This window comes from Melanerpes formicivorus, unplaced genomic scaffold, assembly GCF_026170545.1.
Source record: "Melanerpes formicivorus ecotype bairdi unplaced genomic scaffold, bMelFor1.0.p_v2 SCAF_148, whole genome shotgun sequence".
NCBI classification, from domain to species: Eukaryota; Metazoa; Chordata; class Aves; order Piciformes; family Picidae; genus Melanerpes; species Melanerpes formicivorus.
Window position 1 is genome coordinate 203,513 of NW_027142500.1, and position 12,174 is coordinate 215,686.

General features: G+C 48.8%; 1 protein-coding gene across 1 annotated transcript in view; it reads right to left on the bottom strand.

The window, feature by feature from the left end:
* Positions 1-4,808: 4,808 nt before the first annotated feature.
* NPSR1 (neuropeptide S receptor 1) overlaps positions 4,809-12,174 on the bottom strand; it is an 85,322-nt gene continuing 77,956 nt past the window's right edge. Inside the window, exons 7-9 of the mRNA XM_068168660.1 lie at positions 8,910-8,999; positions 5,252-5,432; positions 4,809-5,128 (exon numbers count right to left, since the gene is read on the bottom strand). Coding sequence (XP_068024761.1) covers positions 5,041-5,128; positions 5,252-5,432; positions 8,910-8,999 — 359 coding nt within the window. The 3' untranslated portion in view covers positions 4,809-5,040. The remainder of the gene's footprint in view (positions 5,129-5,251; positions 5,433-8,909; positions 9,000-12,174) is intronic.

Genomic DNA, 12,174 nt, shown 5'->3' on the forward strand with positions numbered 1-12,174 from the left:
TGCAAAACTCTTCTTGGTAGGCTTTTACTTTGGTGTTCTTCCATGGAGTAGAATGGAGTAGAGTAGCATAGAGTGGAGTGGAGTGGAGTGGAGTGGAGTAGAGTAACGTGGAGTGGAGTAGAGTAGTATAGAGTGGAGTGGAGTAGAGTGAAGTGGAGTAGAGTAGCGTAGAGTGGAGTGGAGTAGAGTAGCATAGAGTGGAGTGGAGTAGCGTGGAGTGGAGTAGAGTAGCATAGAGTAGAGTAGCATGGAGTAGAGTAGAGTAGCGTGGAGTGGAGTAGAGTGAAGTGGAGTAGAGTGGAGTAGCGTAGAGTGGAGTGGAGTAGAGTAGCATAGAGTGGAGTGGAGTAGCGTGGAGTGGAGTAGAGTAGAGTAGCATAGAGTAGAGTAGCATGGAGTAGAGTAGAGTAGCGTGGAGTGGAGTAGAGTGAAGTGGAGTAGAGTAGAGTAGCATAGAGTGGAGTGGAGTAGAGTAGCATAGAGTAGCGTGGAGTAGAGTAGAGTGGAGTAGAGTAGTGTAGAGTGGAGTAGAGTAGAGTAGCATGGAGTAGAGTGGAGTAGAGTAGAGTAGCGTAGAGTAGCATGGAGTGGAGTCGAGTAGAGTGGAGTGGAGTAGAGTAGCGTAGAGTAGAGTGGAGTAGAGTAGAGTAGCGTGGAGTGGAGTAGAGTGGAGTCGAGTAGAGTGGAGTGGAGTAGAGTAGCGTAGAGTAGAGTGGAGTAGAGTAGAGTAGCGTAGAGTAGAGTGGAGTGGAGTAGAGTAGCGTAGAGTAGAGTGGAGTGGAGTAGAGTAGCGTAGAGTGGAGTAGAGTGGAGTGGAGTGGAGTAGGCCAGGTTGGAAAAGACCTTTGACATCATCAAGTCCAACCTATCACCCAACACCATCTAAGCAACTAAACCATGGCACCAAGTGCCTCACCCAGGCTCTTCCTAATCACCTCCAGTGATGGTGACTCCACCACCTCCCTGGGCAGCACATTCCAATGGCCAATCTCTCTTGCTGGGAAGAATTTCTTCCTCACCTCCCGCCTAAGCCTCACCTGGCACAACTTGAGACTGTGTCCTCTTGTTCTGGTGCTGGTTGCCTGGGAGAAGAGACTAACCCCCACCTGGCTACAGCTTCCCTTCAGGTAGTTGTAGACAGCAATAAGGTCTCCCCTGAGCCTCCTCTTCTCCAGGCTAAGCAACCCTGGCTCCCTCAGCCTCTCCTCACAGGGCTTGTGCAGCAGTGTGAAATATTGCACTCTGTTATTCAAGCCCAGTGACTTGAATGTAAAAATTTTGCTTTCTTGAAGGAGTCTTTTGGAAAGGGGAAAAAAAAAAGAAAAGAAAAGGAGTAATTTCAAAGGCAAAATCAAGATGAAAAGGCAGAAAACACTCCTTTATACTTCTGGCAACAGATGGAAATTCTGGACTAAGAGAATTCAACTTTAAATTACCATCAAATAACGTCCAAGAAGAAGTTAAAGAGCTTTCTCCTTTAGATTTTATTTGAAGCTGTCACAGAGAGCAAACAATTTCTCCTCTCTGGAATTAATGTATTAGTCTGAGAGGTATCTCAGTCCTCTGCTGTTTGATGTGGCTTCTCTGAGGGATGAGCATCTGATTTTTCATGCTTCCTGGGCAGTCAATAATTACACAGGGCTTTACCATCACACAGGGTTTTGTGTCCTAACACTCATGCACAGAAATATTTCTGGTTGCTGTGGGGATGTCAGAATGATCTCACAGGCACAGCTTGGAGTGTCACAGCTGATCAGAACACAGCTCTTCATGGGCTGTCTCAGACACACCAGCTGATCACACACAGGATGTTAAGGGGCTGGAAGGGACCTCGGGAGATCATCGGGTCCAACCCCCCTGCCAGAGTAGGACCAGAGAATCCAGCACAGGTCACACAGCAACACATCCAGACAGGGCTGGAAAGTCTCCAGAGAAGAAGACTCCACAACCTCTCTGGGCAGCCTGCTCCAGGGCTCTGTGATCCTCACAGCAAAGAAGTTCTTCCTCGTGTTGAGGTGGAACCTCCCGTGCTGTAGTTTCCATCCATTGCCCCTTGTCCTATCCCAGGGCATAAGTGAGCAGAGGCTGTCCCTGTCCCTTCCTTCCTGACACCCAGCCCTCAGATATTGATAGACATTGATCAGATCCCCTCTCAGTCTTCTCTCCCCCAAACTAAGCTGCCTCAGGTCTCTCAGCCTCTCCTCATAAGGCTCCAGTTCCTTCATCATCCTTGCAGCCCTCCCTTGGACTCTCTCCATCAGATCCCTGTCCCTCTTGAACTGGGGAGCCCAGAACTGGATACAATATTCCAGGTGAGGTCTCAGCAGGGCAGAGTAGAGGGGGAGGACAACCTCCCTGGATCTGCTGGACACACTCCTCTGAATGCACCCCAGGAGCCCATTGGCCTTCTTGGCCCCCAGGGCACATTGCTGCCCCATGCAGAACTTGTTGTCCACCAGCACTCCCAGGTCCTTCTCCACAGGGCTGCTCTCCAGCAGGTCACCTCTCAGCCTGTACTGCTGCAGTGAATAGAATACAACAGAATAGAATAGAATAGAATAGAATAGAATAGAATAGAATAGAATAGAATAGAATAGAATAGAACAGAATAGAATAGAATAGAACAGAACAGAACAGAACACAACATAATAGAATAGAATACAACCGAATAGAATAGAATAGACCAGGTTGGAAAAGACCTTTGAGATCACTGAGTCCAACCTATCACCCAACACCACCTAATCAACTAAACCATGGCACCAAGTGCCTCATCCAGGCTCTTCCTAAACACCTCCAGTGTTTATTCTTCCTTCCCAGCTGCAGGACTCTTTTCTCATCCTCGCTGACCCTCATTAGGTTCCTCTTTGCCCAGCTCCTCAGCCTCTCCTCATAGCAGAGGTGTCTGTCCAAGCAGTCTGCTGTAAAACCTGCTGCAGATTCATGGCTTTAATTAAGCTGTTATCAAAATCCAGACAGGAGAGGCCTTCCCAATAATGAAAAGAGAAGCCTTATTTATTTTTCCAAGGACATAAAGCCCCAGGAGTTTGTGTATCTCCTGCTTAGGGAGAAAGATTATTATTGGTTTTAATATATAGGTATGTAATTACAACTACAAATTTTAATCCACTCTTGGTTTGCAGGGAACAAGCTCATTGCAGAGGATCTTAGTGATCATGCACAAATTATGTTTGAACTGACTCCCCTTAAATAAGAATGCAAACTTTTTTGGGGGGGTGTGGGGAGGGAGAGGACACAAACACATTTGCCATGCAGCTGGTTAGAATCTGTTATCATGCAGACACTTGAAGCTGCCTTGCAATAAAAGGAATATTGAAGGCAGGATCATCCACCCACCTGCTCAACCTGCATGAGAAACATTTCTCCTTGAACTTGACAGGAGGATGCCCAGAGGGCTGGGGAAAGGGATGTCCAACTGCCTGGGGGGTTGTGCAGTGAAGCTCTGCCTGCTGGCAGGAGCTTCCTAAGCCCTACAGTCGGTTTCCAAGACTTGGGTCATCCACAGATGGCTTTGTTCTAGATGTAATTTGAGTTTTATTGTCTCACTTGGGTCTTTTTCCAGCTCTTAGGTTGTCTAACTGTTTGTGGGTTCACTGCATGATTTCCCCCCTCTCTGCTCTGCCTTAGTGAGGCTGCATCTGGAGTACTGTGTCCAGTTCTGGGCTCCCCACTTCAGGAGAGATAAGGAAGTACTGGAGACAGTCTAATGGAGGACTACAAAGAAGCTGAGGGGACTGGAGCATCCTTCTTACGAAGAAAAGTTGAGAGACCATGGGCTGTTTAGCCTGGAGAAGACTGAGAGGAGATCTTCTCAATGCTTATCAACATCTAAAGGGTGAGTGTCAAGAGATATCAAGATGGGGCCCAGTGGTGCCCAGCAACAGGATAAGGGGCAATGGGCATGAACTGGGATATAGGAAGTTCCACCTGAAAATGAGGAAAAACCTCTTTCCTGTGAGAGTGGCAGAGCACTGGGGAAGGCTGCCCAGGGAGGCTGTGGTGTCTCCTTCTCTGGAGACATTCAAATCCCACCTGGAAGCAATCCTGTGCTGCCTGCTCCAGGTTTAGCAGGGAGGCTGGATTAGATTATCTCCCTGCAAGCCCTGCCATTCTGAGATTTAAGCACCATGAATGATTTACATAGGGCACAAGCCAGGGAAACGCTGCATTGTGAATGTGAGATTGATCTGTCTCATCTGGAAGCTCCCTGTAGGGTCTTCCAGAAGACTGCTCAGGGCCTTTATCACAACAGCACATGGAGATCTGGCATGCGAATGTGCCTCGGGGGCTGGGAGGGGCTGGCAAATGCTTTGTTAATGCAGTAGCCCAGAAATATATCACTGCCTGGTTATGTTGCATGGGACCCTGGAGTGCCACCAATGTGTCAAGGTAAGAGGGCAGGGGAATTTTTCATGGGCAAGAAAGGAAGTGATGCAGGGCTGATGAGACCGCAAGGACTGGCATGAGCTGAGAAGCAGGGCCAGGAGAGGAGGGAGGCAGTAACCCAGCCCTTCAGTCCCCTCTTCTCTGGCTACAGCTCTGTAAGTAGCTGTGGATGAAACCCAGATGTAATTACACAGAGGCATGGTGGTGTGTTCTGGCTGGAAAAGTGCCTGTGTTTTCCTTTCAAATAGGGTCCCTGCTCTGTAATTAATTGTAAATACTCTTTATCAGCTGTACCAGCTGGGCGGCACAGAAGATGCTTTTTAGTGAGTCCTGAAAAATGGAGAGAGAAGGCTCTGAGTAGACATTTCCATTGTTCTTTGCTGTTCAGAATACATCTTTATTACAGCTGGCTGGCAAACAGGGCCAGGGTGAAGCCTCCCAACAGTGGCATGCAAGCCCCTCCTGCCCTCGGCACAGGCAGCTGAGCCAGTGCCAACCCAAACCGTGAGCACTGCTCAACAGCAGCAAGGTGAGAGCTCTTTCCAGCCCGTGTCCATCCACTCATGGTGTGTGAGGCTTGTGAGGGGCCTCTGCTTTTCCTCAGCATAGCTTTGTGGAGCATTGTCTGTACCAGACTCACTCTGGTCTGGACAGGACCTGCATCTCCTGCCCTCTGTCACTCTTGTCTCGGAAAGTGCCCCCCAGCCTTCGTGTTCTTCTTTCCCTAAAGAAAAGAAGGAATGGTCAGAATTAAAGCAGCTGGAAACAAAGAGTTGGCTCAGGGGTTGTGTTTATGTGTTCCCTCCCTTTTGAGGGGGTACTCAGAGGGTCAGGAGTGGAGCAGTACTCGAAAGGGGGGCAGAGGCGGTTGCTGAAGAGGCAGTAGATGAGGGGGTTGATGGCACTGTTCAGAGCTGGCAGGTTCTGAATGATCACAGAGGCATAGAAACGCTCTTTGGTCTCAGGGAGTATGTTGAAGTTGTCCAGGATGTCAAAAAGAAAGTAAGGGCTCCAACAGAGAACAAAGGCTGGAAGAGACAGACACAGAGAATCACAGAGCTTGGCGTTAGACAGAGCTTAGCTCTTCAGGGAGGCAATCACAGACAAGCAGAGGCTTTCTGAACACAAAATATTCATTGTTCATGCAAAGGGGGGGGGGGGGGGGGGGGGAGGAAAGTAAATACTCCTGCCTGTTCAGGGCCTTATTTAAGAGAATGGTTATTAGATTGTGCTTTTATTTGTCTTTGTTTTCCTTGGAATGCCCATAAAGTATATTGTGTGCGCCCTCTAAGTGTTTCGAGTGCTCCCTCTAGACACATGGAGGCACTTTGGAGCACTCCACAAAGCATAAAGGGTAAATAGGTATCCAGTTAAAGCATCATCAGTTACAGTGAAGCACTCTTTTAAAGGTCCCTGGAGTGAGCAGCCAATCTAAACGTACACACACTATCAAAGCACTGCTGCCTGTCACAGCTGCCTATTACAACAGGGCTCTCAGCCACCCAGGAGCAAGGAGTGGCACACTCACACCACCCCTGGGCAGAGCAACAGTGGCATTTGGCATCTGGCTAATTGGAGGTGCTGTGTGTGTGTGGAGTGTGCTGGAAGACTGATTCCTGTACCACATTTTGAGAGAAGGGAAGCAATGAGTACCTGGTTCGTAGCCCCTGATTTGTTCAGAGGTGGTGGAAGTAAAGAAGCCACAGATCTACCTTTACTTGTGTGTCCCTCACAAGTACCTAGGACACCTCCTTTGACAAAGGCTTTTGAGTGAAGATTTAGAATCAAAGATTCATAGGATTGTTTGGGGATGGAAGAGCCAGAATCACACACAATGGTCTGGGTCAGAAGGGACCTCCAAAGGTGATCCTGTCCAACCCTCTCTGCAGTAAGCAGGGACATCCTCAACTAGATCAGGTTGCCCAGAGATCAAGCACACACCATTAATTCAGCATTGCCAGGTTACCATTAGACCATGTCCCTCAGCACCATACCTGCATGTCTTTTAAATCCCTCTGGGGATGGTGACTCCACCATCTCCTTGGGCAGCCTGTTCCAGTGCTTGATTACCCTTTCTGTTTCTACAGCCACTTACATAGGACTGCTGGGACAAGCAGTTTGCTCAGCTAAGGCCTGGAGAATAAATCTGATGAAGACCAACTGAAGGAGCTGGGGATGGTTAGTGTGGCAAAGAGGAGGCTGAGAGGAGACCTCATTGCTGTCTACAACTCCCTGAAAGGACATTGTGGAGAGGCTGCTGCTGGGCTCTTCTCACAGGTAGGTAGTGACAGAGCAAGAAGAAATGGCCTTAAGCTATGAGTGGGTAGGGTTAGACTGGACAGTAGGAAATTTTTTTCATGGCAAGAGTGGTCAGGGATTGGAATATGCTGCCCAGGGAGGTGGTGGAGTCACCAAGCCTGGCTGTGTTTCAAGGTGGTTTGGATGTGGTGCTTGGGGAGATGGTTTAGCTTGGAGAAGAGGAGGCTCAGGGGAGACCTCATTGCTCTCTACAACTACCTGAAGGGAGGTTGTAGCCAGGTGGGGGTTGGTCTCTTCTCCCAGGCAAGCAGCACCAGAACAAGAGGGCACAGTCTCAAGCTGTGCCAGGGGAGGTTTAGGCTGGATGTTAGGAAGAAGTTCTTCATAGAAGGAGTAATTGTCCATTGGAATGTGCTGCCCAGGGAGGTGGTGGAGTCACCATCACTGGAAGTGTATAAGAAGAGCCTGGATGAGGCACTTGGTGCCATGGTTTAGTTGATGAGATGGTGTTGGGTGATAGGTTGGACTTGATGATCTCAAAGGTCTTTCCCAACCTGGTTAATTCTATTCTATTCTATTCTATTCTATTCTATTCTATTCTATTCTATTCTATTCTATTCTATTCTATTCTATTCTATTCTATTCTATTCTATTCTATTCTATTCCCTTGTAGAGTAGGGTTCTGGGTTGGACTTGGTGATCCCAAGGGTCTTTTCCAACCTGAATGTTTCTGTGATTCTGTAAGCTTTAGGTGCCAGGCTTAGAAGGGTTCAAGTACCTGTGAAATGAGACATGTGGTCTCTCCCTGACCCCAAGGATACATCAGAGTGGCCTCATGCTTATTTTCTTGTCACATTAATCAGTGTTGCTCCCTTGGTGGTTAGCTGAAAGCTCACTGAATGTGCAAGGCAGAGGTGAACTCCCTTTTGTTTTGTAGAGTAACCCAAGTGGCAGTGCCCTTGACCAGGTCCCACCACAACAGCCATACAGTGCCAGCCTGTGGGTAATAGCATGGCCTCTGCAGAGCTTTAAAGAAATCCATGAATGCTAAGGACTGTAATCTGTTTGGAGATCAAGAGATGCTGAGTGCCTCAACGTTACCAAGGTCCAGGTGAGCTCCTCAAATCAAATGGTGCAGCTGTTTCTGACAAAGACTTTCTCTCATTGCCACACAGAGAAGTTCAGGCTCAGAGAAGCTATTTTGGGGCTACTAAAAAGCATGACTCACACCAGCCTCTCTCCTGCCTGCAGATGCTACCTCTAAACAGTGAGCTGAGCACCCCTGTAGCAGCTATTATCACCATAGCATCCCAGCTGAAATTTGTGCTCCACTGGGGAGAGAAGCATTCTCTTTGTCAGTGCCAGGGGATGACTACCAGCCCCTGGGAGTAAAGAGCTTCGGTCTCCTTCCTGCCTGTCTCTGGCAGCTAATCACAAGCCCTCTGTGACGCTGCCTTTATTCACTGAGTTAGAATGTCAGCCTCCTAATTCTGTCAGGATAATGTCATCTCCCTGGGAGACCGAAGGCACCTGCACTGAGTCATCTGCTGCCCAGCTGGGAAAGGAGAGCTGGTTCTTCCCAACTGGCAGTCAACACACTTCTGACATCAGCTCAATTACTCTGCAACCCTTGCCTCTCTTTTCTCCCCCTTGCACTGCCCCAGCACCTGACATGCCATGCATAGTCTGAGACTAAAAGACCTGTCCAGGCTGGAAGGGAAAGTGATCATAGGATGGTTTGGGCTGGAAGGGACCTGCAGAGGTCATCAAGCCCAACCCTGCAGTGAGCAGGGACATCTTCAACTAGATCAGGTTGCTCAGAGCCCCATCCAAGCTGCCCTGGCATGTTTCCGGGTCCCACCTCTCTGGGCAACCTGTGCCAGTGTTTCACTACACCCACTGTAGAAAATGCCTTCCTTCTATCTAGTCTAAATCTTCCCTCTTTTAGCTTAAAACCATCACCCTCTGCCTTTGTTCCTTTTAGGCACTATCCCTTCATTCTTTATGCCCAGGAGGAGCTGCTCACATCATTGCATTTGAGCCTTATGTCAGATGCCTAATAGGAGCTTATCAACCAGAGGAGAGGGGAAGGACAAAGTCAGAAGGCAAGTCAGGGGGGCTGAGGAAAGTTCATTCTCTGAGCCATCTGCTGCACTTTATCTGCTGAGGACAGAGGTTGCTGAGGAAGACCAGCAACCTAACATCAACATCCTCCCTAGCTACCAGCCCTGGAGCTTTTCACTTACCAAGGATGATCACAATGCTGTACTTGATGGCTTTCACTTTTGCCCTGGATATGAACCCACGGCTGCTGTAGCCAGCAGAGGTTTTGCCACCTGGAGAAAGAACAGTTCAGGTAGTAAAAGAACAAGGGTGGTGCATGTGTGTGTGTCAGTGCATGCCCACACAGGAAAGACAGTGATCCAGTACCCATCCTTCCCTGGGGGCAGCAAGGGACTCAGTAGTTCCTGAAATCTGGATACTTGCAAGCCTACTCAAGTCAGGCACTCAGAACATGAGCCACCCTAAACCAGAAGGGGAAATAGAAGCAGAAGAGATCTTCCTGAAGAATTGTGGCAGTTGGGTATTCATAGAGTCACAAAATGGTTTGGGTTGGAATGGATCTTAAAGATCATCTAGCTCCAGCTCCTCTGCCGTGGACAAAGATACCTCCTACTAGACCAGGTTGCTCAAGGCCCCATCCAAACTGGTTTGGAACACCTCCAGTGTTGGAGACTCCACAGCTTGTCTGGGTAAGCTGTTCCTGTGTCTCACCACCCTCATGGAGCAAAAAATCTCTCCTAATGTCTAATCTATACGTAGCTTCTTCCGCTTTGAGTCTATTCATTCTTGACCTGTTACTAAATGCCTTTGTAAGAAGTCCCTCTACAGCTATCCTGGAAGCCCCCTTCAAATACTAGAAGGCTGCTCTAAGACCTTCCTGCAGCCTTCTCTCCTCCAAGTTTAACAATCCCCAACTCTCTCAGCCTGTCTTCATAGCAGAGGTGTTCAAACACTCAGTTGTGGGCCTCCTCTGCACCCAGTCCACAAGTTTCATCTCTTTCTTCTGTTGGAGGCTTCAGAGCTGGCCACAATACTCCAGCTGGGATCCCACTACAGCAGAGCAGAGGGGCAGAATCACCTCCCTCAAGGTGCTGGCTCTGCTTCTTGTGATGCAGCCCAGCACACACTTGGCTTCCTGGGCTGTAAACACACACTGCCAGCTCCTGTTGAGCTCCTCATCTACCAACACTCCCAAGCCCTTCCCCTCAGGTCTGCTCTCAATCAATTCCTCACCCAGCATGTACTTGTGCGTGGGATTGCACTGACCCAGGTGCACGACCTTGCCCTTGACTTCATTGAACTTCATCAGGTGGGCATTGGCCCAGATCCCTCCAGCATGCCCATATCCCTCCCTACTCCTGACACTCAGCACTAAGTGAGATGTAACACATCTAAGTGCAGGGTTCTACACATTGGCCACAACAACCCCATGCAGTGCTACAGGCTGGGGTCAGAGTGGCTGGAGAGCAGCCAGGCAGAGAGGGACCTGGGGGTGCTGGTTGATAGTAGGCTGAACATGAGCCAGCAGTGTGCCCAGGTGGCCAAGAAGGCCAATGGCATCCTGGCCTGCATCAGGAATAGTGTGGCCAGCAGGAGCAGGGAAGTCATTCTGTCCTGGACTCAGCACTGGTTAGGCCACACCTTGAGTCCTGTGTCCAGTTCTGGGCTCCTCAGTTTAAGAAGGACGTTGAGACACTTGAATGTGTCCAGAGAAGGGCAACAAGGCTGAGGGGAGGCCTTGAGCACAGCCCTGTGAGGAGAGGCTGAGGGAGCTGGGGTTGCTTAGCCTGGAGAAGAGGAGGCTCAGGGGAGACCTTATTGCTCCCTCCAACTCCCTGAAGGGAGGTTGTAGCCAGGTGGGGGTTGGTCTCTTCTCCCAGGCAAGCAGCACCAGAACAAGAGGACACAGTCTCAAGCTGTGCCAGGAGAGCTTTAGGCTGGATGTTAGGAAGAAATTCTTCCCAGCATGAGAGATTGGCCATTGGAATGTGCTGCCTAGGGAGGTGGTGGAGTCACCATCCCTGGAGCTGTTTAAGAAGAGACTGGCTGAGGTACTGGGTGCCATGGTTTAGTTGATTAGATGGTGTTGGGTGATAGGCTGGACTTGATGATCTCAAAGCTTATTTCCAACCTGGTCTATTCTATTCTATTCTATTCTATTCTATTCTATTCTATTCTATTCTATTCTATTCTATTCTATTCTATTCTATTCTATTCTATTCTATTCTAGCCTATCCTATCCTATCCTATCCTATCCTATCCTATCCTATCCTATCCTATCCTATCCTATCCTATCCTATCCTATCCTATCCTATCCTATCCTACCCTACCCTACCCTATCCTATCCTATCCTGTCCTATCCTATGCTATATCAGGAAAATCCCTCCCTGTGTGCCAAGCTGTATCAGCCTAATACAATCCACCTGCCAAAATTCAACCAGAGTGGTGTCACAGGAGACATTGTCTGAAGACGACCCAGCAGCTATAATTAAGAGAAGAGAAGAGAAGCAGCAACCTGCCAAAGCAGACTACCTGCTCACTTCTAACTGCATTTCAGTCCCAGGGATATATTGTTTTTTTTCCAAAGCTGCATATTCCACTCTCTTAATCTCTTCCTCTTTTTGATGCTTTGGATAATCAGTCACGCAGTTTACTCTCCCTGTTGACTCGGTAATGAAATCTGCAACACTGTTAGGCTGGCTTGGCAGAGATGAAGTGGGGCTCGCATTGAGAGGCAAATCCTATTCAGTCTGACATCAAGGCTGGTTGATCTCATTTTCTCTGAAGTCACACTAGATGTCTGTGAGACTCAGGTTTGTACTTGAATCCCAGCAGCAGCAAGATGGCAATAATATGCCTGGTTTCATCATTAATGTCAGTTTTCTGTTCATGTTGCCGGCTCAGAATAATTGGCTTCACCCACGGTGAATGCACAAGAAGGTAAGCTTTTTTTCATAGAATCAATAAGGTTGGAAAAGACCTCAGAGATCATCAAGTCCAAACTGTCACCCAACACCTCATGACTAACTAAACCATGGCTCCAAGTGCCACATCCAATTCTTTTTTGAACAGCTCCAGTGATGGTGACTCCACCACCTCCCTGGGCAGCACATTCCAATGGCCAATCGCTCTTGCTGGGAAGGACTTTCTCCTCACCTCCAGCCTAAACCTCCCCTGGCACAGCTTGAGACTGTGTCCTCTTGATCTGGTGATGCTTGCCTGGGAGAAGAGACCAACCCCCACCTGGCTACAGTCTCCCTTCAGAGAGTTGTAGAGAGCACGAAGGTCTCCCCTGAGCCTCCTCTTCTCCAGGCTAAGCAACCCCAGCTCCCTCAGCCTCTCCTCACAGGGCTGTGCTCCAGACCCCTCGCCAGCTTTGTTGCCCTTCTCTGGACATATTCAAGTATCTCAATGTCCTTCTTAAACTGAGGAGCCCAGAACTGGACA